The sequence below is a fragment of the Polyodon spathula genome, chromosome 2 (genome assembly GCF_017654505.1).
Source record: "Polyodon spathula isolate WHYD16114869_AA chromosome 2, ASM1765450v1, whole genome shotgun sequence".
Taxonomy (NCBI): domain Eukaryota; kingdom Metazoa; phylum Chordata; class Actinopteri; order Acipenseriformes; family Polyodontidae; genus Polyodon; species Polyodon spathula.
The window spans coordinates 7,553,002-7,580,159 of record NC_054535.1 but is presented as its reverse complement, the minus strand read 5'-3'; the positions used below and the strand labels follow the sequence as shown (position 1 = coordinate 7,580,159).

The window sequence follows — 27,158 nt, the reverse complement described above, 5'->3', positions numbered from 1 at the left end:
GTGTGAACGCTCCTTCAGACAAGATGCTCCATTTTTACAGGATTGTTATTATTTAACTTTGTTTAACTGTAGCATTTTTTTCTTTAGTCTCGTAATTAAACTAAACCAATCACAACTTACTCGGCAGACTAGCCAGTAAGTAGAACGCAATACTTATTGCAAAATAACACAATGTTTGTTTGTTTGTTTTTTTGTTGTTGTTGTTAATAATAACGCAATAGTTATTGCAAAGTAAGCAATACATATTGTTTCTTTGAGGCGCTGAACTTCCGAAAACAACCGCTTTGTAAAAAAAAAAAAAAAAAAAAAAAAAAAAACGTACATCTAAAAAGGATTGTTCAAAATGCACTGTCGATATTTTCATATTTTTAAAAAACAAAACACATAACTATACCGTCTATATGAATACCACCGTAGTAACAGTATTGCCACAGTGTCATCGAATCGCGTATACTCTATTGAAAATAACTTTAGTTTAAGCGAAACAAAGTAGCTACTGTGTTACACGCGATATATATTATATATATATATTATACATATATATTAGATATCATATATATATATATATATATATATATATATATATATATATATAGATATAGATATAGATAGATAGATAGATAGATAGATAGATACAGCATCACTACAACTCGACTTGCAACTAGCCCACAGCGATAGTCCTCTATTTGTGTTAATGTGTTACTATTTTACTGACCTGAATGGGGGGAAACAATGCATACGAAAAGTAGAAATGTCCGTTTCCTCTCAGATTCTGTCGCACTTAGTGTTATTTAAGGCCGCGAGCCACCGAAATCCCCAGACTTTTCATCCAACAAATGAAACCATTTCACCTCACTGTAACTCGCCGCCTTCTCTGCTTCCCCAATATTCGTACTGAACTACAGACCAGCTCATTGAAGCATCTACAAAGACCAGGCTGCTAAATCAAACGCTGAGCCTGCGATCCCTGTGTAACCAGGTGTACTATCAAATTCAAATCCCCAGAAAATTCAGTGTTCACTGCTCGTTGTGCGCATGTGCACAGCTATCTTTTTTCCAGTCACTACACGTGCTCTGCTGATGTTGTCAAAGAGGGTTCACGCTGATTCAGCAGCTACTGCCATTTTATCTCCTGACATAATCATGTAGTGAACTTAATACTTTTTAAATAATGCAACAAAAATACACAACGTAACATTGAATGAGTAAGTTGAAAAGCACGGAAGTTATCGCATAAAATGGACAAGGTAGCAGTGCAAATTATTATTATTATTATTATTATTATTATTATTATTATTATTATTATTATTATTATTATTATGTTTTTGTTTCTAAATTGTAATATCTGCTCTTTCTAAATAAACACTCAGAGCTGTCAATCCTATGAAACACAAGACTATATAAATACATGCTCTTTCATGAGGAGTGCACATATCTTTGTAAATTTGCCTTGTTTGTAATGATGTAATTGATTGATGTTCGAATTTTTTGTATTTAAGGTATTTTTTCTACAGTTGCTTGTACTCCCTGATGAAGGCAAAGCTGGATGAAGCCTAAGAGTACTCACTTTTTTATGTAACAATTAATGAAATAGTGTCCTTTACATTATGAGTGTTGCGCTTTTCTTTTTATGTGTATTTTCAGCAGACATTTAGACATTATTAATATATTATTATATTATTATTATTATTATTATTTTATTATTATTATTATTACTATTATTGTAATATCTGCGTTCTAAATAAAGCTAAGTTTGCCATCACACTGCTTACAATGGTAAATCAAGGGGAAGCCATTTTTCATGGCTGGATATCTTCTATATTGCAGTGTTCATAAATGTCTGCTGACATGCCAGTAGTGGAGAGTGTGCATTTTACATTTCCAAGTGCCCTAGAAGCCGCACTTCCTAGGGGGAACCATTTATCATGGCTGCAACAGCATATCCCGCAGTGAAACATGGTTACCCCTTGTTTTTTTCAATACAAGAGTCATGTTATAGGCTATGCAGTGTTTATAAATGCATGGTGGAACTACATGTACATAAACATGTATCTCTCCACTCCTGACATGTCAGCAGGCATTTATAAACACTGCATAGCGGCGTTTAGTGCACGGCCCATGCACAACACCAGGCCCATGTCAGGCAAGGCGGGGTTCCACCCCTGCACATCCTGCAATGCCAATATCTTGTAAGAGGACCAACGTACACTCTGTGTGCAGTGCTTGGACATCCAGAGGCCCTCGAGAGGGACATGGCCTGTAGCATATGTGAGGCTTTCCAGACCCGGGTGACAGAAGCTTGTTTGAAGAGGGCCAAGAGGGCGAGCCCCCTGCTGAAGAGGTAACCTGGCACTTTTGGCACTTATGGGACACGCTGCAGCCTTCCTGCATGTCCCCTGGACGCCAGCGGCAGAACCAAGCCAGTCTGTTTTTTGGACGCAGGTGATGGCTCCTCACCCTCAGAAGTTCCCGGCCTTCCCAGATTTCATGGAGGAGGTACGTTCCTTCTGGGATCGTCAGGCTTCAGGTCCTAGCGTGCTAAAGCAGGCTGCACCGCTTGCCTCTCTAGAAGGCACGGAAATGCTTGGCCTAGCGGGATTCCCGCCGGTGGGTGGGTTGGCTAGGGACGCGGCGTGCCTGAACCCTCAATGCAAGGTGACGGAAACACATCTCAAGTGGACATATGCAGCAGAGGCACAGGCAACTCACCTGTCTAACACAGCGAGTGTACTCACTGCTTTTACGGATGGTGTACTGAGTGAAGCCCTGCTCCATGAGCCAGTGGCCACGGAGTTATGTCTCCTGTCCAACACCCTGCTGCAACTCTTCAGTCTCAAAGGGCAAGCTCTTGGTCGGAGCCTGGCTAGCTTGATCGTGGCTCGTAGACAGCTGTAGCTCTCACAATCCAGAGTTCCTGATGCTAATAAGGCTGCTCTGCTTGACACGCCTATATCCCAAGGACATACCTTTGGGCCAGCCATTGAGGAGATCTTACAGAGATCCCACCGGAAATGCTAGGCGTGGGGCAAGTCGAACCGCTGGCGAGCTCCTCAGACACGGATTATCACCAGAACAGTTCTAGTCCCCACAGCTCCGCTGGGTGACCTAAGGCATCGCCTACAGGGCACACCAGCAGCAAACAACCGGGCCCAACCGGCAAAGGCAGAGGAAACTCAGTGCATTGGCAGTCCACATACCAGCGTCACAGGATGTGTTTACAGGGCCTGGCCTAAACCTCAGCAGCTCAAGCAGGACCCCTGAAGGTTGGTGGCCTCAGACCCCTTTTTCAGCACAACAGCTGCAGTACTATCGCACTTGCACCTGAGACTCCTGGGTGCTAGCCACCGTGGAAAACGGTTATACACTCAGTTTCACTTGGGACCTCCTTCCTTTCGATGCATCACGAATACTTTCGTGACTGTCCCTCTCCAGGCCTTCAGAAGGAAGCTGGCCATTCGTCTCATAGACCCCGTCTCCCATAAAAAGGGGTACTACTCGAGGTATTTTTTGATACCCAAAAACAACGGCAGCTTTCACCCCATCTTAGACTCGAGGAGCACCGTCACATTCTCTAGTCCGTCTTGCCAGTCAAATGGTTCACCACTGTGGACTTACGGGACGCGTACTTTCACATTCCCATTTGTCCAGAGAGTAGGGAGTATCTCCACTTTTCTTTTCAAGGAAGTGTTTACGAGTTTGTTGTACTGCCATTCGGTCTCTCCCTAGCTCCTTGTACGTTTTCAAAGTGCGTGGATGCTATCCTGGCTCCCCTGCGACTGGTTGATCTGTTTCCTGTCACGATAGCCAGCATTGGCCCACATGGATGGACTCCAATACGATGTGCACATACCTGTCAGATGACAGAGTTGCAGCTATCCAGGGTAGCCTCTCCCTGTTTCACTAGGGATCGCAGGTCACCCTTCTATTGTGCCAGAAAATATTGGGTCTGATGGCTGCAGCCATATCAGCCATTCAGCTGGGTCTGCTTCACATGTGACGCTACAAGTGTTTCTCAATGCGTTCCACCTCAATGCCAAACGCGACAGACACCATCGGCTGACTGTGTCACATGAGAGCTGCAGGTGCTGTCTGTGCAAAGCTCCTGCATGCATATTTGGGAGAATAGCAGCAGGGTATCTCTGCGCACCAACCCTGCTTTCACAGTATAATTGTAAATCTCGAAAAACTACTCACTTCTAAATCTTTTGTAGTCATCTTTGTATTACTTTAGTATAAATACATGTTAATTTGGATTCATAGGTTGTTTTTTTCTGACTTTATGTGAACGAAAAGACACACATTTGCCCATTTTCCCATTGGAAATAGTGATATTTTGAAATATCACTGTCCTGGTCACAAAAGCAAAGTTTGTGGGGAATAATAGCCATTTTCTATACTTTTGAGGCATAAGCAATTAGGAAATAACACTTACTACCCAGGAACAAAAACTGTGTTACATAGTGTTATAGATACATGCTATTTCAAAGAAAAAAGTACATCAACACTGAAAGCCAATTCTTACATTCGTGCACAACATGACAATTTATATAAATAGTCACCCATAGTTTGCATTTTAATTGAAAGGTTCTGGAAAGCAGATCTCTCTCTCTCTCTCTCTCAAACACAGTATACTTATAACAAATCACAAGAACAATAATAACGATATCTACCGTATTATTTATTTATTTTTAATTTTCACCCCTCCTGCTCCCTGTGTGAGGGGAGCCTCATCCACTCGCTGTCCCGCAGGCTGTAACAGGCGCTTGTGAATTTGCCTGCCTCTTTAAGCAGCTTGTCTCCTCTCCTCTCTCCGATCACAATGCCTCCAAGCTTTCCCACGCGTGCTGACGTCATATTCCTGCGGTTCCATCCGAAAAACCAAGGCTGTGTCATACCTCTATAAAAGACACAGCAATAATGTGGGTGTGTCCACGGAGATCATTCTGTTAGATTCTGTGCAAAATCTGATCAATTTAGCCAATTTTCTTCTAAGAAAGCACCCATTAGCTAAATTGGTCAGATTCTGCGCAGAATGATCTCCATAAACACACACTATATGTCATATGGTCAGTCACATGACTTAGCGAGTGTCAGCTGACCCACTCGTGTTATTCGCTGGTGTTGCTGCTGAAATAGAAAGAGGAAGAGAAAAGTTAGGGAAAACCATGATTCGGTTATTTGAAAAACTGCCAGCTCAAGAATGCCCCAAAGTAAGTGAAAAAAAAGGTTATATGACATACATAAGAATGCACGTAATATATTCATATTATTTTATACCAACCAAGAGCAATTCGGAACAGAAAACCCTTAATTTACTGTATATTGTCCATCATGTTAACGTAAACGTTTGTTAAAGATACAAATGCAGTATACTTATGTTACGGAGGGGTTCCATAGTCTAAGTAAATTGAACAAAAGAATGAAATGTATCTCAGAGTCGAATACTGAACCTCGAACCTTGTTAATCGTGTAGAACTACTAGGAGTAACGCTATGGTAGACCCCGCTGCAGGAGATGCATAGCCCTGACAAATGGGATGTAAAGGAATCGCGTACAGCTGTTTAAATAAAGATGGATTATGTGTAAAGATGATACGATTCTTTACTATTTACTGTTAAGAAGTTAACATATGCTCTTATTAACCTAACTAGCTACAGTAGGCTTAACTTTGGCTAATTTATTAATGATGGCAACAGTTGCATAAGTGACACACGATTCGCTCTACAATAGAATGTGTGTGTGTGTGTGTGTGTGTGTGTGTGTGTGTACACATCACTGAAGGGGGGTGGGAGCAGGTCTGACACGGCCAGTCAGGGATAGGGAGTGTTGGACCAATAAGTGAGGAACGGGAAGGGACTCTGTGTTTGTGAGATGAGAGAGAGAACGGGAGCTGTGGCGGGAGAGAGTTGAACGAGGTAGGTTGAGAGAACTTTTAAAAAAAGAAGATACAAGAAATAATAAATACTGCGGTTACTACTGCTTTGAACCGCAACCTGTCACTGTCTCGTTGTATGTGTGGAGTATGGTGTGTAGGTAAGTGGAAAAAAGTCCTCATTTAAATGCATTAAACTCTGAGGCACTGACACAACAAAATGTGAAAAAAGTTCAAAGGGGTGTAGACTTTCTATAGGCACTAATATATATATATATATATATATATATATATTATATATATATATAAATATTATAATATATATATATATATACACATACACACACACTGCTGTGCAAGTCTTAAACAATTTTTTGTTTGTTTTTATATAGCGCCTTTCATAGTGGACAACTATGAAAGGCGCTATACAAGATACGAGATTTAGGGTGTGTAAACTATGCATCAGCTGCAGAGTCACTTACAAGAACGTCTCATCCGAAAGACGGAGCACAAGGAGATTAAGTGACTTGCTTGGGGTCAAGAGTTTTATTTTGTATTTGCTCACCTTTCAGTGTGCCTGTGGCAAAGTGCCCCGTCCCAGGGCTATTTATTTGTGTTGTATGTTACGTGTAGTGTGTTAATGTTGGTGTATAGTCATTGGAACACTGGATATAAATGGGGCAGTGTAACTCAAGTGGTTTAAAATGTATATTTGAATTTAGGCACAGGGATTGCACAGCACTTCACGTGCAGGTAAAATGTAATAATATGTGAGCACAGGGAATTGCACTTTATTAATGCACGTGCAGTTGTACCGAGACTCCAATTGAATGATTGATTAGCAATCAAGTCTCGGTAGAGCTGCAGAAAAGCAGCATGTTTTCACTCACTCGGGGTTGTGTATTTGGTGAGTGGAGAACAGGATTGGAGACGGAGGTAATAATAGATATCATAATAGCAGCTCACCATGTTTGTCCATGTAGTCCTTTTTGTTTGTCTCTTTGTTTTGGCATCCAGTGCCGTGTCCTGTGTTTTGTTTGTCTTTACAACCTTTTATTTTCTGTCTGTTCAATTATTAAATGCTGAGTGCAGCTCAGCTTCACCAAAATCCACCTCTCTGTTTACTTTGTGTTGATTCCTGTTTCTGGTCTGATGTCACCCACCGCAGCCATCTTAGTGACAACCCTAATGTTTTTATTTGGTTGAATTACCCTTAAACTTTTATTTTGCTTGAAGATGTTACTTTCTTAAAGAAATGTGTTAATCCTGATGAAAATGGCTTAATTAAAATTATTTCTAACCATATTTAAAAACAGCACAGTGTAAAATAGTATACAAAAGAAAATAATCTACTTAACCTTAACTTCCAAAATACAAATACTTAGTGATAAAATGTATTATTATTATTATTATTATTATTATTATTATTATTATTATTATTATTATTATTATTAATAATAAAAGTAAGTCTTATAATAATCTATTGAGTTAAAGTTAAGTATGGTGCAAGCAAAATTGCTGAAGCAATTTTTAAAAAAATATTGAAATTGTTATTGATTAAACATCACAACTTAATGCTGAAAAACTTCATATTTAGATTTTTCTAAAAAAAAAAAAAAAAAAAAACATGTGGACAAAGTTTGTAATTAATACTTATTAAACGCATTACTTAGTGTTTTTTGTTCCTTTCTCAGAAATGTGGTAAGGATATTTGGTTAATTCAGCTAAAATGGGTATGAGCTTTAGCTGACACATTGTGATCGGAGAGATAGATCCACTTTTCAGAATCTTTCAATTAAAACATGGTATTTTGCTTTCCTAACTGTGGGCAATTATTACTTGATAGAAATTATCATGTTCTGCACTAATGTAAGAATTGGCTTTCAGTGGTAATGTACTTTTTCTTTTAAATAGCATGTATCTATAATCGTTTACATGATTTATTTTAATTGCAAATCTATATCCTACCCATTATTACAGTTTTGTTACAGGATACATTAGTTTTTACATACAGACTGCCCTGTTCTCAGGCTATGTCCCAGGCTACATCTTTATACTATTCTAACCTGATTGAAAAATATAAAAATAATCCTAGATTTCTTTTTGCATTTATAGGTAAATTAGTAAATCCACCTTCTACCTCTAATATTGCTTCAATTTTTAGTTGCACTTAGTTCTTAAAATTCTTTCAAAATAAAATTATTGACATTAGGGACACAGACTCCTTCTATTATGGACCTTTCCTCCTACTTTGAATTAACCAGACCTGTTCAAGTTATGATGAAGGCTTTCTCTTTGGTACTTTGCAAGAACTGACAGCGTTAGTTAGGCATATGAGACCAACCACTTGTGCCATTGATCCTATTTCTACTAAACTATAAAAATATGTATTTAGTGTTGCTAATATAAGCATTTTAACAATTATAAATGAATCACTTTCATGTGGTATAGTTCCCTCTGCACTTAAGGTTGCAGTGGTTAAACCCCTGCTTAAAAAAAGTAATTTGGATCCTCCAGTTATTAACAACTACATGCCAATTTCCAATATTCCATTGTTAGCCAAGGTCTTGGAGAAAGTTGTTACCAACCAATCACTCAGATTTTTAGCTTGCAATGCTTTATTTGAGAAATTTCAGTCTGGATTTCGATCTGCACAGAGCCCTGAGACGGCTCTTGTTAGGGTAGTAAATGATCTTTTGATCAGCTTCAACTCTGGCTTTCCTTCAATTTTAATTCTTCTTGATCTTAGCACTGCCTTTGACACTGTGGACTGCTCCATTCTATTAAATTGGCTTGGGAGTTTAGTGGGTTTGGCAGGTGGTGTCCATTCATGGTTTAGGGCTTATCTTTCCAATGGGTTTCAGTACGTTTCTGTCGAGGAGAAGTCTGATTTGTCAGAGGTTGTCTGTGGTGTTCCTCAGGGTTCTATTTTAGGTCCCCTGTTGTTTTCATTATGTATGTTTCCATCAGGCGATATTATCTGCAGGCATGGAGTGAATTTCCATAGTTACGCAGATGATACTCAGCTGTACTTGTCTTTCAATCTAGACAATCCTTCTACTGGGGCACTATTAGCTGTTTGCTTTGTGGACATAGTGTTGGATGTCACAGAATTTTCTGATGTTGAATTCTGATAAAACGGAGGTCATGCTTGTGGGTCACAGCATCAATTACAAAATGTTGATTTATATAAAATAGATCTTAGTAGCCTTTCCTCAGAAGTAAAACTTGAAGCAAGAAATCTGGGGGTCATTTTTGATCCTGTCCTGTCATTTGAGTCCCATATTAGGAAAATTTCTAAGGCATCTTTTTATCATTTGAGAAACATAGCTAAACTTAGATCTATTATTTCTGTATCTGATGCTAGGAGGCTAATGCATGCCTTTGTTTCATTGAGGATCAACTATTGTAATGCACTTTTTTTCAGGGATTCCAAAGCACTATTCAGAATGCTGCTGCATGAATTGTATCTAAAACCAAAAAAGGTGAACATATTACTCCTGTCTTGGCATCCTTACAATGGCTTCCCGTGCAGTTTCGAATTGATTTTAAGATTTCATTTTTAACTTATAAAGCCCTTAATGGATTAACACCCAGTTATTTACAAGAACGTTCCTAAGTGGAATCTAAGATCTCAGGATGCAGGGCTATTGGTTACTCCAAGGATAAATATTAACAGTATGAGAAGACGGGCCTTTTCTTATAAGGCTCCTACATTATGGAATGCTCTGCCTTTTTTTATCAGAGAAGCTGGGAGTCTTGCCATTTTTAAGTCAAGATTGAAGACTTATTTTTTAATTTTTTTAAATATATGTGATTGGAAATGTATTTGCTTTTATTTAAAATAGTCTTTTTATTAATCTTTTTTATGCTATTTTAATGTTTTATGATGATGTGTGTGTAGTGTTTTCTGTAAAGCACCTTGGGGTCTATGATGTAATGTATAAATGAAATGAAATAAAATGTCAGGCAGATTGCCCTTTCGCACCCTTTTGAAGGTGATTGACCCAGGGTCTTCAAACACTGTGAACTCCCACAATTACCAGGTGTAGCCCTGTTTAAAAAAAAAAAAAACTCTATTTAAATAAAAGATAATAGTCTGCTATACATTTATATAGAGCCTTTTTTTGGAATACCGTGTTCCTTCTCGGAAGTGTGATTTAATATTATTTAACAAAGGAAACCACCTGCTTTTAATGAATTTTCATGTATCTATTTGAGTGCAATGTAGTTTCTTCATTTTAATAAAGAAGTAAGCTTTTTTAAAAAAAAAAAAAAAAAAAAAAATTAAATTGGATTTCTGTTTCTTCATAAAAAATCATGTTTTCTCAGGAGAGTAAAAAAAAATACATTGACTGTGATTCATGTACTAAGGGTTACTCTTAAATGAATTCACAATCTAGTTCTGGTGTACATTTTTATGGTAAACTGAGTATGACCTAGAAACTCAGCTGTCATCTCTAACAGCAGAACATCCCAGAAACTGGGCTGAATTCGGAAGTGCAGAGCAGCCCAGAATTTGAGAAGTCATCTGAAAATCACTGTGGCTCAGAATTTGGGACATGGCCTGAGAACAGGGCAGTCTATATGGAAGCCATGCAACAAGTAAACAAAAAAAAAAAAATAAAATAAATAAAATAAAAAAAAAAAAAAACAGCTAGAGTCCTTGTCTACTGCTAGTGATCAATTTGACTATTTTTTAATTTCGTATTTCATCTTGGGGAATTTTTGTTACAATTTGTCCAATACAGCCCTATCAATTATTCATTATTGAAAAAAAAAAAAAAATCTTAAAAGGAGAGTAGCCACAAGGGTGATTTGAGCCCTTTATTTTATTTAATTAGGCTTGCCATGGTTTTGTTTGTATGCTGTAGGGTGGATTTGTTTCTCTGTGGTTTGAGTCCACTTTTTTTTATTACATTCACAAAATATAGAATAAATAAATCTGTCACCATAACATGTACGCCTAGTGACTTGGATATGTTGTACCATTGCAGTGAAAGTGTCTTGGAAGGCAATGGGTTAAACTGTACAAACTTGTCTTCAGTATTTTCTGTAAACACATGCTGTAAAAGGGCGAGGGAAGACTAAACAAACATTACTGTAAAGTGTGATTAGTGTCAGTAGTAAACCGACTGTATTCCTCTGCTGTGTGTTGAAAGCCAGGGCAAGAATCCCAAATGATTTCCCAATGCCTTCAAACCGGAGCTCAGTCCAGATGCAATTTTTGTGGTTTCGCTGGACCATAAACCTAAATGGAGATCCATTACTCCATAGACCAAAACTGACACACTTATTTCTGGTGTTAAGGCTATGGTGCTGTGGAGTCATTAAATAGTGTCTTGCAGGCATATTTCTTCAGTATTATTACAAAGCAGTTCAGATTGTCTGGCAGTAGAGCAGATGTATCAGGCAGCTGTCAAGGAGTATGCCTATGTAGGGGTTTTTCCCATCTTATTTATTTCAGAGTTTCACTGGGATAGTCTGTCTTGACTTTCTCATTATTTTTCAGTTGTAGTGAGGTAACAAGTGTTTCCCAAGTTTTCTTTCCAGTTATATTACGAACGAAACCGTGAAGTACCAGTGAAGTGTGATGTTTGACAGCTTAAGCCAATACACCATTTTAAACATTACAATCTTCATTCCAGACCGATTTTTCTATTTTCCTTTTTTGGAACCAGTGTAAAGGAGATGGGAGCCATGGTCCAGTGTGACTGACAGTGTTCTTATATTCTGCATTGCTGTGATAAAATATATTTTATTTGATCATTTTGTGCTGGATGTTTTCTTAAATAAGGTGGACTCTCCTGAGATACAGTGCACTACAGTAACCCTAGGTTTCCAAGCATGTAGCCCTACAGTACCTCCTTCCTGCAGTAGCTTCAGTTTAGTTATTTAACTTCACTTTGAACCTTTTCTTTTAGTTGCTTGGGTTAAATTGTTGCCCTAGGTGTGTGAGCATAATTTATCATTTAATATATCCAGTGGCCTCCTTACATATTCTATATGTATTTCACTAGTCACATTAAAGCGTTTATTTGCACCGTTTTTCTACGAATTTAAACTATGGATTGAATACCACCTTTCACACTTGAGCGTAATCGCTGAGAGAAACGCTGTGAAAAAACATCGAAACAGGTTCAATTTCTAGACGAAAAAGTCCAGAGTCCTTCTACATTTGGATGCAGTATGAATCGGGTGCAGGCTGCCGCATTGTTCCGATGAAGGAGAGAAAAAAGGGGATGAATGAGAGTTCGCTATAATAAAATATCACTGACCTGCGTACAAAATACCGGTATGTAAAATAGTAAATAATACAATTACAGTAAATAATACAATGTTTTTATTGATGGTGTGTCATACCTGCTATTTGTTTTCACTGCTACACAAACACCCTTCTTTAACCTGTTTGTATTTAATAATACAACACATTTTCACAGGTGAAGCAATTCATTTATTTTAAAATGAAAATAGTGTTAACTGTAATTTCGATTTCCTCACATTTTCGGTTTGTATTGCATATCGAGATATGTATTGTGCTACTTATAAAGAACAATGAACTGCTAGAACCAGACGTTCTGATGGTGTTTTGAAGAAGAGAAAAACGCTCATGTTTGAATACAAAAATCGTTGCGCGTCATCTGCTGTAAAAAACACAGCGAATAAACGATTTAGTGTGTTCATCCCTTTACATATATAAACGCTAGGCCTCTCTCTGCCTTGACACACTTTTGTCTGAAATGGTTCCTCATTGAGAAAGGGGTATTTGCAGAGCGGTAATGCATCATTACAATACAATCTTATTGAGAGCAGAATGACTGATAAACAGGGATTAGTAGGGACTGCTAACAATTTACCAATTTTGGCCTGGTGACAGTGGCAGTGCAACGGCCAACAGAAATCCAAAGAATAAAGTATTCCTCCTCATATGTTGCTGTCTGTGACCCCTTCCTCTTTCAGTAAACACTGCAGCTCAGAAACAACATAAACTGCACTGTGAGTGTGGGGTGTGCTACTGATTGAAAACACAAGGCAGTATTGAGTTTCTAGAAAGTTCTATTTTCTGTTTATTATCTTTCACAAAATCTTCTTAATTCCACAAGCTTTCTTATTCACATGTTTCTTTGTAAATTCCTTCTTATTTTAGTAACTCAAAGTTAATTTAAAGATCATAATTTCTTTATAACTGAAATAATTCCATGAAAAATCCTTCCCTGCTACCAACACTAGTATTTGGTTTGGTTAAAGAGTCTTAAACTTAAGAGAAAACCGGTGGGTTTTCTCTCTCGCTCTCTCTGGGTCTGTTTTATAAAAAGTCCACACAGCATGTTAGCGTCCTTTTTACCTGCATTCTATTTTAACAAGCGCCTGTGCAAACAGTGTGCTCCTCTCTTTCCAAGCCAAAAACCAACCCCAAGCTGTTACAACCCAGGCCCTATATACACAAGGGAACGCTACCCAATCAGCAGAATGTTCCGGCATGTTCCCGGGTTGCTGCCCTCAACAAAGATGGCGACCCTTGTAACTGGACTTCTGCCCCAACATCAGTCCCACGTCACGCGATCCTTGTTGGGAACTTTGTGGTTGATTCACAGCCCTCTGATGGCTGGGAGGTTGAATTGCAGTACAGGATCGCTTTACCCTGTCACACACTGCCCCTCGGAGTGGAGCCGAAGGAACACTCGAATCTAGTTAACCCCACCGATTGACAGCCCTCCCGAGAAAAATGTCAGCATTTTGATGGAGCTTACCTGCTCGATGTTTGCCATCGAAGCAGAAGGGCTGCAATGCCAGGTACCACCGCGTTATCCTGGCATTTTTGTCCTTCAATGTGTTCAGCCAATGTAAAGGGTCGTGGTCAGTGACAAGAGTAAAGCAACATCCCAGGAGATAGTGCTTTAAGGATTCTAAGGCCCATTTCACTGCTAAACACTGTTTTTATATCACTGAGTACTTGGTTTCCCTAGGTAGTAGTTTCCGGCTGATATATAAGATAGGATGTTCTATACCATCTCTTTCCTGGGACAGAACCGACCCCAAACCTACTTCCAAAGCATCAGTTTGGAGGACGAACTCCCGACTGAAATTCAGTGTTATAAGAGCAGGGGCCTGAGTCAAACTTGTTTTAATAGAATCGAAGGCCCTCTGACATTTTGCTCTCCACTTGACCTTGTTAGGTGCATTCTGTTTGGTGAGATCAGTGAGGGGTGCAGCAGTGGTGGAGTAGTTCTTTACAAATTGACGGTAGTATTCTGCCAGGCCCAACAGTGATCTCACCTGGGATTTAGTGGTAGGTATCGCTGTATCTGACAAAGCCTGAACTTTGAAGATCAATGGTTTTACTCTACCTTTTCCCATTATAAACCCTTGTCACAGAGACGGCCGAAGTGGGCGGCGTCAGAACCAGGAAAGGTAAGGCAATACACACAACACAGGACGGATGAAATGAAGTGATGAAGACGCCTGTTGGCGCCGGTTTATTACAAAATAAAAGGTTTAACAAACACGAAAAACACAGGACACGGCACTCTACGCCAAAATAAATAGACAAACGAAAACAGACTAAACTTAACAAAACGGTGCACGGACAGACACTGACAAACACGGTGAGCAGATACTTTGTTGTTATTATTATTACTACTTTACTTATTTCCTCCGTCTCCAATCCCGTTCTCCGCTCACCGAACACCCAACCCCCAGTATGTGACAACATGCATCTATATATACTATTGTGCTGGGATTCAATTACCAATTAATTATTCACTTGAATCCCAGCACGTGAATTAATAAAGTGCAATTCCCCGTGCTCACATATTACTACATTTTACTTGCACGTGAAGTGCTGTGCAATCCTCGTGCCTAAATACACATATACATTTTTAAACACTCGTGTTACACAGACCCGTTTATATCCCGTGTACCAATGTCTATACACCAACATTTAAACACACCACACGCAACACATAACATAATATACACAGGGGCGGGCACTTTGTTACAACCCTAAATACTTTTTCTTGTCCTTTCCAAAAGCGCACTTTACCATGTTCGCTTCTGTCAAAGACTGTAGGATGGCTCTTAGCCTATCAAGGTGCTCCTTCCAGATGGAGCTATAAACAGCCACATCATCGATATGTGGAAGTAACACCCTGTCCATTACTCTCTGAAAAGTCACTGAGGCCCCATGTAGGCCAAACGGCATTGTACGAAATTGAAAAAGGCCGTTGGGGGTGACAAAGGCAGACTCCCTAGACTCCTCCGTCAAAGGAATTTGCCAATATCCTTTGGTGAGGTCGAAAACAGAGAGAAAGCTAGCCTGCCCCAGGCGCTCCAGGAGTTCATCAACCCGTGGAATAGGGTAAGCGTCAAAATGTGAAATAGCATTCAGCCTTCAGAAGTCAATGCATAGCCTTAGCGAACCGTCTGTTTTTTTTTTGACGGGAGCAATCGGGCTGCACCATTCACTCCGAGAAGGTTCAATCACCCCAAGCCTGAGCATGCTTTCCACCTCTGCTTAAACGGTCTTCCTCTGCCTCTCGGGGACACGGTATGCCCGAACTCTTACTTTGGAACCTAGAGGAGTAGGGATTGCATGTTTTGATTATGTTTGTTCTACCAGGCACCTTAGAAAACACCTCACCAAACTGCTTAGTAATATGCATTAGTTCTCCCCATTGATCATGTGACAGTTGCTTCCCCATCAGGACTTCAACGGCCTCTAGTGGCTCAGCTGAGGGTCCAAAGTCCTCCTCGATGTTCTCTGAGGAAATAAAATGAACTTCCCATTCTATCCAGGGTTTAAGTAGGTTAATGTGGTAAATTTTAGTTTTTTTTTTCGATAGCCAGGCTGTCGGATTTTATAATTAACTGATCCAATAGCTATAATTGCTTGAAATGGACCCTGCCACTTAGCAAACAACTTAGATTCTGTTGTTAGGAGCAACAATAACACTTTATCTCCTGGTTGGAATGTCAGAATTCTTGCTTTTTGGTTGTAGTGATTCTCTTGTCTTCGTTGCACCGCTCTGAGATTGTCTTTGGCCAATCGACCGACCAACTCCAAACGGTTTCTTAAGTGTATGCATATTTCACTACATTTTTTGAGGATTTTGAGGCTTCTTCCGAACCTTCTCTTACTAGAACCAAAATTCCCCTTGGTTGGCGACTGCATAATAGCTCAAATGGCGAGAACCCTTTTGAGGATTGGGGAACTTCTCAGACTGCAGGGTACGGAAGGAGTCTAACCCAATTTTTCTTTTCCTGATTTACAAAGCGGCTCAACATTTGTTTTAGGGTCTGATTAAATCATTCTACCAACCCATCCGTCTGTGGATGATAAATTGAGGTTTTGATAGAATGAATTTTGAGCAGTTTACACAGCTGCTGGACATAGTCAGACATAAAACTAGTGCCCTGGTCGGTAAGTATCTCCTTTAGGATTCCCACCCTCAAAAATCTTGGCCAATTCCTCAACTGTCGAACGGGAGTGCATTGTGCGTAAAGTAATTGCTTCTGGATACCTGGTAGCGTAATCCACTCCGACCTAAGATGTACCGGTATCCAGTGTCACTTCTTTCCAGAGGTTCTACCAGATCAAATGGGCCAGTAGAACCGGGCCAAGATTCGCTCCCGAGTCTTTTCGACAGCTAGGTGGCCTGCAAACGGTAGGTCATGTGCGAGTCGCATGACCTCGGCCCGAAAGGGCTTAGGAAAGAGCAGTTCGGTAATCTGTCTGATCATCCCGAGTTACTCGGTAGAGTAAGTGACTGACTATAACAAAATGCGGAAATGTCTCAGGCCCTCTACCATCCAATACCTTCCTTTCAATGGACCTGACCTGGTCCCTAACAAATTTTAGAGTAGGGTCGTTCTGTTATTCCCAGACCAAATCAATATCTATTTCCCATAAGTCAGGAACATTGAGAGGAGGAAAAGTATCTACCACACCTCAGTTACTAGTAACCCTGCTGTCCAGGTCACACTGAACGGCAACACCTTTGCCTTGTCTTTTGGCATTCTGGCTTACAAACGCCTCTTTCCGGTCGGAACCAGGTAACAAACAGGTCAGATTGAAGGGGGAAGATCTTGTCAGTCATCTTCTCCCCTTTTGTTGGGCAGTTGTTGAGTAGAGACCAAAGCCCCCCCTTCATTTGAGTAATATATCAAAGAAGGGCCAGTCCCTACCCAACAACAATATACTTGAACTTTGACCCATTTGACTCCTCGAGACCATCACTTTGAAATGTGTAGTTTTCAGTCACTCAAGAACACCCATAGTACAGAAATGATCAACAAAATGAGAATACCTTAAAAAAAATGATGTAAAGCTGGTACATTCGTATCTCAGAGAAACTGGAGAGGAATGGGAAATTAAAACAAGGTAAAGGCAGTCATGCAAATAAAGATGTGTCACCAACAGATAACGACATAGAACGTCTGTACAGCAGTGAAACACTGTTTAAAAAACCCCAACTGTACTGCTGAACCTCGTTTTCTTTAATAGTAGCATCACAAGGGTATCCATATATTTAAAAAAAAAAAACAATAGATGGGCCTCGTCAGCGAGTTACAGGAAAACAATTACATCTCGGGTTTCTGTGAGAGTTTATAAATTACACAAAAACCCTACATGGAATTATTTTCCTGTAACTTGCTGAAGCCCATCTATTATATATATATATATATATATATATATATATATATATATATATATATATATATATATATATTATATCATTCTGAGGGAAATTAACAAAACAGATTTGAAAATGAATGCATGCAAAAAAGCTTGGTACAGCCTATAGTTACAGTAGAAAGTTGTGCAAGGGTACATTATCAACAGGGTCTTCACTGCTAAAGTCTCGAACATATGGCATAGCTTTCGACCTTGTTGCAATGCAAAAAAAATAAAAAGTAGTCACTTTGTGTGGCTTTTTCGCAGATGATTCCCCAACCCCCTTTTTAGCCGTGCCATTTTTGGGCCACATGCTTCCAATTGCACGACATCTACATGCAACGTCACTTTCTCACAACGACGGAGAGAGAATTTGGAGCTTCTAAACTGCATGTAAGCTAAACCAATGTTATTCTTTCTTTTTATTTAATTTTTATAACCTCACGGAAAGCTATTAAGATTGAGACAAGAAGAAGAAGAAGAATTTAATAGCCTAGAATAATCTCAATATATACATATATTTTAAACCCAGTTTACCAGTTAACTAGGCCCTATCGCTGCATTTCTCAAAACATCTTATATTCTTCTTAAGATGACATTTAAGAAGTTAAGAAGAAATGGAGGAAGTATTTAAGACAATTTTGGACAATTGCACTTTAGAAGAATCTTAGGAAGATCTTAAATATCTTAAGATCTTTAATAACTTTCTGCTTAAGTGATTGTGCAACCTTGTGTCTTTTCCTCTTGCAGTATAAACTGCTGCAAAGCAGTCTTAAGTCTCCCCAGACAAACAGTGTAGAGTCGACCAAAATATTTGTCTAGTGAGGTCTTGGCAGCTAATTGAATGTGTGATGTAAACATGTTTATTTAATCATCCACCATAATGGTATTTATGTATGAAACTCAGTTCTTCTGCAAATACATTTCCAATGTGAACTGTTATAAATGAGTGGTTGATATGTGGCTCCACCATTTTGAATTGTAGAAGCTGTGTATTCTGGGTGATGTTTCACTTCTCCATGCAGTCTAATTTGGCAGCATTTCTAGGCATGACAGGCTAACGGTGAATACTGCTGTTTTTTTTTTCTTTCCTATGAAAGAGCTGTGTACTGCAGTATACTTTAATAGCATTATTGGTTCAGTAAATTAATTTTAGTCAGTTTTGTTCATTTACTAAGATACAGAATGGAAGAAGGAAAATCCACACGCAAGTTTTATTTCAGATGAGTGAACCACAGTATTATGTAGAAGGAATGACAACATATCCTATTAGCAAATCCAATAACCCTGCTCAACTATATATCGGTGCGTTCAATAGAAGGGACAACAGCCTGTGATTCTGTATTCCTTATCACAAAGGGTTTTTTGTGTATGTTTTTTCTTATACTTTGTTCCTCCTGCAGTTAAGAAGGCTTTAAAGCTTTTATCTGTTTTCTCCGGAAAATAGAATGTGAATGCAATTATCCACAGATGAAAAAAACCTTTTAATTTGGAAGAATCCACAGAAAAAGTGTGGACTGGTGAATACAATGAGTAAAACAAGGAAGCTTTTCTGCAGCAAGAAAGGCATGCAGATAGAGTACTCTTTACTCTTTTCAGCTTTTTAAAACAGAATATATAGGATGTTGAACGTCTGTGTGGGTAATATCTGCAGGAGTACTGTAGAGGTGAACAGACCAAGACTGAATACAAAGGTTTATTATATACTACTTTATTATTACTATACAAGTAAAAAGTAATCCGCTATATTTGCTTTATAATCATTACCAACCTGTATTTAATTAATTATTATTGTCATTGAAAAGAGGGAAAAGGTTGATGAAGAGAATCTTGTAGTAGAAGGTTGTGCAAGGGTATATACCAAAAAACAATTGACAAATTACTATTTAATTTTATAAAAATGTATTTATGCAGTGTAGAGATGCTTTCTTAATGTAGTACCCTTTTAAAGCACTAGAGGGAGCAAGGAACCTAGTAAAATGATAGTGTTCAAAAAATGCAGTGCTGTATGCCTGTACATGGATCAAGCAGTTCTAACAAGATTAATATGCAGTGCAGCACAAAAGATTTGATAGTGAGAAGCCTTCAGGAGGGAGAAAACAAAATAAAACAAAGTTTCTGATTTCTCTTCTCGCATTCTGTCTTGAATCAGGATAACACTGAATAACAAAACAACACGTATCACAGTTAAACAGGTTAGAAGGATATTTCTGTGAAATGGTTACCTTAAATTACAGGACCTTTGATGAAACTTCATGCCTGCTGTAAGAAAATAAGGCCTACTGTTTCCTTAATAATTTCCAGAGATGCTGAGAGAGTAAGCGCCAAGCACAACAAACAATTTCAAGTCACAGTAATCAGGTTTTAACACACCCAAGTAAATGATTATACAGAGAAATCCACTACTACTATATGAACTAGCCCTAATACAGAGTAACAGATATCAAGTTAATACTTCCCAATAGTTGCTGGCTCTGGACAGTTAACAGTGTCAGCATTTCTCCCTTTTTCAACTGAGCTGAGTTTAACAGTGTAACAATACATATAACCTAACCCCCACCCTCTACTCGCCACAACCTATATTCCCCAGACAAGAAAAGAGAGCCCCTCTTCTTATCTCTCTTTTCTCCAACACAGACTCTGAATATGTCTGCCTATCATGACTTGGCAGCCAGTCAGAAACTCCTTACTTAACAAAGAACAGTCATCTCTCCCGAGAGTTCTCAGATGTTACATGTGTAGAAAAAATACAATTCTTGGCAAGAAAGAGCTAAAATGATTATTAAAAGTATATATTAAAAATACTGAAATGGTTAAAAGTACTAGATGTTAGAGTCCCCACCTTGAAAGGGAAAGAACAGTGTCCCGACATTTCACATTCACAAAACCATAAATCTAAAGTTTAGTAAAATACAAAATCTAAAAGAAATAATAACTGTTAATGCGTATCGTTTTGAAATGAAAAGTTAAACCCACAGATAAACTAACTCCAATAGTTACATCCTTTTTAGGGGTGAAACAGAATGGTGAGTTGGTGATTTTGTATTGCCCTTCATTAATGGTTACACAGTATTCTCCTTTGTATGCATAGTTTACCACTTGTGCTTCGGCCATGTGCATATGTGCATAACAAACACCTGTGTGGTGGTTCAATACAGTATTATTAACCATTGTTTCATTTACATCGTATCATTTTTAGTTTTTTTTCAATATGGTATGAGTTATGTAATGGGTTCCCAGACACAGCCCCGTTAAATATCCCCTAACAAGTTTATTTTTCTTCTCTACAATCTGGTTAACTTCCTTGCCCATGTAAGTTGCTTTGTTCCAAACTCTGTTTGGCTGGATACCCATCTGCAACCCATCACATATAGCCGACATAGAAACTTCCTCTGCGATCTTGAAGGACCATTGCTTCTTTCCTGCAGCTGTTATCTTGGCTTGTTGCTGGACTACACATGTATATCACTACGTAGTTTTCCACAAAGCAGACAAATGCAATTATTAACTTCTGTTTTCAACTCTTACATTGTCTAAAATAGCCTGTAGCCTTTATACACAATATTCATGTTAGCATTCTGGGCAAAAATAGTTATTAAAGAAATGTTCTACACAATTGAAAATGCCCTTTAATGGAATGAATGGTGGACTGCTCGTCTTCCTGAACACACACACACACACACACACACACACACACACATATATATAAATAAAATCTTTGTTCCTATATTCAATTAGTGCGGTACGTACGACACAAGGACCAAAAAAAAAATAAAAAAAAATAATAAAAAACAGTAGCCATGCTGTAATGGATCTGAATGCAGATTCAAATATATGGTGTAGCAAATAACCATGCAGGGCAACGATAAGAGACATCTAATAATAAACAAGGCAGAGATTTCCCTTGTACTGTTATAAAAGCTATACGTTTTTCAAATGTGCCCATTATTGAAGGGAAATGTCTTCAACTCTGTTGAAAGCAAAAACCTTTACTTTCTTTAATAAATGCATACCTCAAAATATAAAAGGTAAGTCTTTGCACAAAATATTTTAATACTACTCTTTGCTTGTCATTGTTGTCAGATACAGACTGCATGCAGTACTTTGCATGTCATTGTTTGTTTATTTAGAAGTAATTATGGTAAGGTTTTATCAGCACACTGATGCAACCTTACAATGTACATGTTGCTGTCATTTTAATCACATCAATGCCTAACATATTATTAAAGTTCTAGATCCAATAAGATCTGCTCAGTTTTTTAGTTATTATGTATTTTTCATGCTCTGTCTTTAGGGTCACAGTAAACCATTGTTACATATAAATTCATAGGCAATATGTACACTGATCCTTTACTGGATCCAGTATTCTGTTTTGGCGTACATCTCTCTGTCTGTATAGGGAGTGTCACATATCCTCACTTCAACTGAAAAAAAGATCAGCAGCCACGTATCCATAAATCTAGGTTTGGAAAATACAGTATGATTTAGAAATACTGAAACCTAACACCCTAAAAAACCCAATGACCAAACCTTAAGTGCTTGCAAGAGAGTCATTAATGTGGGTGGAAGTTGTATTTAAAGTTCTCAAATACAGTATCAATTTATTACTTTATAACTTTAGCAAGTGTTTTTCTATTTTCAGAAAAAAACGTACCAGTGACACTTAGTAAAGGCTTTGTGAATTCGCCACTTGAATAAGATAATTGTGCCTAGTACAGGGTTACATGTCCTGCTTCAGTTCTGCATTTTCTAAGGCTTTCCCAGTATATCAACCAGTGCTGCACTTCAGTTTTAATTTAAACGTTTCTAAGCCAGTAACAGATTGGCCAATTAAAACAAGCACAGGAAAGCAAAGGGGACATTTAATCAACCGTTTTAATCATTTGCTGGATAAAAAAAAAAGTCCAGCTGTACCCCCGAATAGGACTTGCAATCAGAACATGGCAAAAAGATGTTCAGCATTTGTTTGCTTAATTATTCTGTATAAAAACAGCAAACATGACTGTAAGAGACTAGGTTTTAATGGCGTGTGCTGATACTCCTATTTTCAGAGTAAAGTAATTCCCTTTAAGGAGTTTTAAGTTGTTAGGTTTTAATTGAATTAAATTAATTAATTACTTTACACAAAATAAACATTCTCTCGGTTGCCCTTGTTTACACAATTATTGAGTATTAAATTATTGATTTAACATCAAACCTTTTGATTTCAAATCATTTTTATTTCACTTTGATTAAAACTCAACAAAATACATACATTTCTCACTTTGAACTGCCATAGCTCTTGCTGCACCTGAAATGCAAAATCCAAAGACCTATTTTTTAAAAATTTTTTTTTGGTATAGGTAATTGATAAAATCTGTGCTTGAGATTTGGCAGGATAGCACTGAGGATTAAAACTGTTTCAGTCTAATTAAGAGAGTATTGTATTTCTTTTTGTCAGTTGCTTCACAGATTAATAGACGGTGTCTGTGGACGTGATCGCCCTCGGTTTCAGGACTATGATAGCTTTTGGAATCTGGCCGAATGGATGGAAGTGATTGACACTTTTACTTCTGTTTTTAAGACGGCTGTTGGAAGAAAAGTATCCGATGAAGAGGTGAGACTAGTGTATTGGGCTACTGTATTAACAGGTAATGCTACTTTGTCATTTTTTTATATTGTGTTATTGCTGTTGGGATTATTTCAGACATAGTGGATCAAGGTTACAGGAAGTTTTCTTGTTACTTCAAGTTTGGTCATGCTTGAGAAGCAGCAATGGCCTATAGACTGCAATGCAGGAGGCAAGGTTTTCATTGTAATAATATTACTGGCAGGTTAAGCCTTTAGCCTGCAATTATCTGCTAAAAACTGCCTTTTTGCTGATCTCAAAGTTATACTTCTCTGTGCAGTATCTATACTGAAAGAAAGAGAAGTGAAATAAAAACATACCTAGCCATTGGCAAACCAGTGTGATAGATGTTGTCAAAACATTGTTCCAATAATATCAAAGTGTGTCAGTTCATAATGTTGCTTGGAAACGCATTTCTTTTTTTGTCAGTGCTGGCGCACCTATTGTAGTTTGGTGATATAATACAAGGAGGAGGAATATTAGTAATAATTCAAGCATTGAAAGCTTATTATCTTTTAAGTACTGTGAGGTTATGACGTTTGTACAAATTGTGAAGTCACCTTTCATCCCTGAAAGTGACGTGGCTGGCATATGCCTCAGCTCTGCAGATTGCAGTGACAGTGTGAAGGTTTTAATCACTGAATGCCAGTGAAGAACAAACCTGAGCATAGTGCTGTTTTTCTCTCCATCTCATTTTTGGTATTAAAATATTGCAAAAATGTGACATTATTTATTTTTTTTACAAACTTTAGCTTTGAACTATGGCATCTTTCAAATGTGTATGTTTGGGCATTGTGTTCTATATATAGTTATCAAATTAGGTCCATATGTTGAGTGCATATGTTAATGGGTTTAGATATGGCAGGTGCCCAAGTTTTACATCGGTAGGTACTTCTTTCAAAGGTCCTTAGTCTACATTTTATTACTAAACTCATCTTCATGCAGTAGAAAAAAATACATGGTGATAACCCCAAAGTTACTGAATTTGGTAAGGGCTTGAGATAATTAAGTCAAACAGACAAGCGAACATTGAAGACACAGCGCTGCCTGCCATTTTATGCATTCATTGCTCCGTTAGTTTACGGTCTTTCTTCAAAATCTCCTGCGCTAGTGTCATTCTGCCGTCCTTAACAATTGAGCATCTCTCTTACTGTAAAAGTAATTTTCCTCAGGTCGCATATAATATGAGATTCAACTAAAGACATTAAAAGAAAAAAAAAAATCGTGCAAATTGTAACTGCTCCAAATCCAGTAGGTGCCTCCTCAAGCTGTGGTTACCATAGCAATGCCTTCAGAAAGGGACTCCACAGCTAAGAGGGGTATTGCTGCAGAACGAAGGCTCCCACACTGTAGTTCACGCAGGGTAGTGCTGCGTGTGCGACTCGTAATAGACGTCATCATTATATGCTACAGCCCGATCAAAGTGATAAACTTTGTTTTAGTACCTACATTTATTTCATAACAATAACTTAACCCTAAACCTAAGGTTTGTGGGGTGTTATGGTCACGTGGTAGGAGTGAGGAGGGTGAATGAACCCCACGAGTTCTGCAGTTATATACTAGTGCCCCAGCCTGGTGGGTTGCTATGGTAACAAGCAGCTTTGCGAGGCACTCAAGGTTTGTGCGTCACGCAGCAGCACTACATTGTTCCAGCTTTCTGGCGCTGTGCTTTCGCTGCTGGGGAAAGTGAGTTGTGACTTTTAAATAATGTCACTAGAGCTTCTGTGGCCTTTAAGGTGTTTAATATGCTTAACTGTGCTTAAATGTGTTTCTCAATTAAATAAAAAGAATATGCTAAAAGGTTTTTTTTTTGCCTTTGGGAATTATTTGTGAGACCTGCCTAACTTGCCTTGGCTGACGAGCCACCTCTGCTAATAAGAATAAACTGCTACATTGTTTTTCTCTATAGCTACCATACAGGTCAATTATACTGAGCACACGTTTTCATAAACTATACTACTGCATATTCCCTTACGTTATGCTAATAGCATTTCGTATATTTTATCTGAACATTATAGCATTTTATATAAGCTTTTTTTTTTTTTTTTTAATTAGTTCCTGGTGACTGTCATCCTCAAATTGTAACCTGCACAAGGAACTGTTGGCCTCATATTGTTTTACCAGTGTTGGTAAAACTGTTAAAAAGAAACTAGTCATTGGACATTTTTGATTATGTCGTTGAGCATTACCTTGTTGGTGCACATTTGTATTCCACTCTAGAGATCCTACATTAATAATCTTTTGTCTTGTTCATCATTAATACTGTTAGACTTAATGAAAGCTTATGGTATTCTAGAACAGTATTTTGTCTGATATTAGCAGACATTTAAGAAGTGAAAGACTTTTAAATCAATTTGGACTTGTTTAAGATTAGCTGAACAAAATGTAAAGTAATCTTACCAGGGATATCCCCCCTATTGATTCTGGTGCTCTGATTATCGAACATGTTTCAGGAAAGCTTTGAAATAAAGGTTGCACAATACACAGGACAAGTGAAATTGAAAATTGTGTGTAGTTTAACAGTATTGACTTATTTCTAAAGAAACACAGTAATTGTAAAATATTCATGTCACTTAAGAAATGTGTATAAAAATGTACTATAAATCAAATTAATCTACAATATTTTGTTTAATAAGCAACTACTGTATTTATCTTGAGTTGTTACCATACCTTTGGTTTTTGGGCTTTAAAAGTGTCATTCGCTGTAACTGTCTGAAAGCTTATGCATGTAAATAAAGTTAGAAAAAAAACTGTCGATCTCAGAATAAAACAATTAGTACAGTATATAGGCATAATTCTGTGAGGGTCTTTTGATACATGAAGAAATGTATGATTATTCTAATGATACAAGATCTGACAACACATCATAGACCAGCCAATAAGCACAACAAATAGGCAAGATTGTGCACTTCTTTTAATACAAATGTGAAACTTTGCCTATTTATACAACTTGAGGACCTGTACATTTTCTGATATAGTGGCAATTGATCAGCACCCCTAGCGACCTGTAACGCCACCTGGTGGCTGACTCGAGCAAGCAGTTTACCAGTTGAAGGGTTTTCGATTTGTTATTGTGATGTATGATGAACTACCATATGTTGGGCAAGTCCTTAGGGAGGAGGAAAAAGAAGTTGACGTAAACTTCATGCAGCAGTTAGATGGTAGAAATACATTTGTTTGGCACAGACATATTTTTTAGACATTGTTGCAGTAATTACTGAGCCAGAACCTTCCACTTCCAGATATTCCAAACTGGATATAATTCACAAAAGCCTGGTAGATGTTAACTGTCCATTATCAGCAGCAGGGTGATGTGCTGTCAAAAGTGCCGAATGCAGAATTTCATTTTTCTCATGTTCTGTTAAATTTATGTTCTTCTGTTCACCAGTGTTGGCTACATTCCTTTCCTGTTGTAGTTCAAGTTTTTTTTTTTTTTTTTTTAGAAAGCTTCATTTACATATTGAACAATGAATCTAAAATGAAATTGTGAATTTCCTTGACCATATCAAACATTAACTCAGTGATTTTAAAAACAATTTCATAACAATTATTCACTACTAATATGTCTTGTCTTCCTTTTAAGATTATAAATACATAAGTTAAGTTTGCATTTTAATGAAATAGGCCATGGTTTGATTATGGCAATTGGAAGTCAATGGGGATAACCTGCTTTGGTCATACAGTGTAACCAATATTTCAGTTGTATTAAAGTGCATATATTCGTGTTAAAATTGTTGCATCTGTACAAACAAAGTATCTCAATGAAATGTGGTATGTCAGGCTAATGAATACTTTATATAACGATATATCATATTATATGTTATCATATTATATATTACCATATATTTATATATATATATATGGTTATGTGTAGAGAAACTCTTTGACTACATAGTTAAATTATTAAAAAAAAAAAAAAAAAGGGTGGTTACACCTGAATTCAAGCAATAAAAAATGGAAAATGGGATTAATAATGGATGACTATATATATATATAATATATAT

The 27,158-nt window shown here is 37.8% G+C and overlaps 2 protein-coding genes across 2 annotated transcripts in view; one reads left to right on the top strand and one right to left on the bottom strand.

Moving 5' to 3' along the window:
- Window positions 1-1,006, bottom strand: part of LOC121329629 (phospholipid-transporting ATPase VD-like) — a 45,363-nt gene extending 44,357 nt beyond the window's left edge. The window contains exon 1 of the mRNA XM_041275319.1: window positions 716-1,006. The gene's annotated coding sequence lies outside the window, so the exon portion shown is untranslated. The remainder of the gene's footprint in view (window positions 1-715) is intronic.
- A 4,084-nt stretch (window positions 1,007-5,090) lies between these two features.
- LOC121329623 (COMM domain-containing protein 8-like) overlaps window positions 5,091-27,158 on the top strand; it is a 34,967-nt gene continuing 12,899 nt past the window's right edge. Inside the window, exons 1-2 of the mRNA XM_041275309.1 lie at window positions 5,091-5,210; window positions 22,987-23,142. Coding sequence (XP_041131243.1) covers window positions 5,166-5,210; window positions 22,987-23,142 — 201 coding nt within the window. The 5' untranslated portion in view covers window positions 5,091-5,165. The remainder of the gene's footprint in view (window positions 5,211-22,986; window positions 23,143-27,158) is intronic.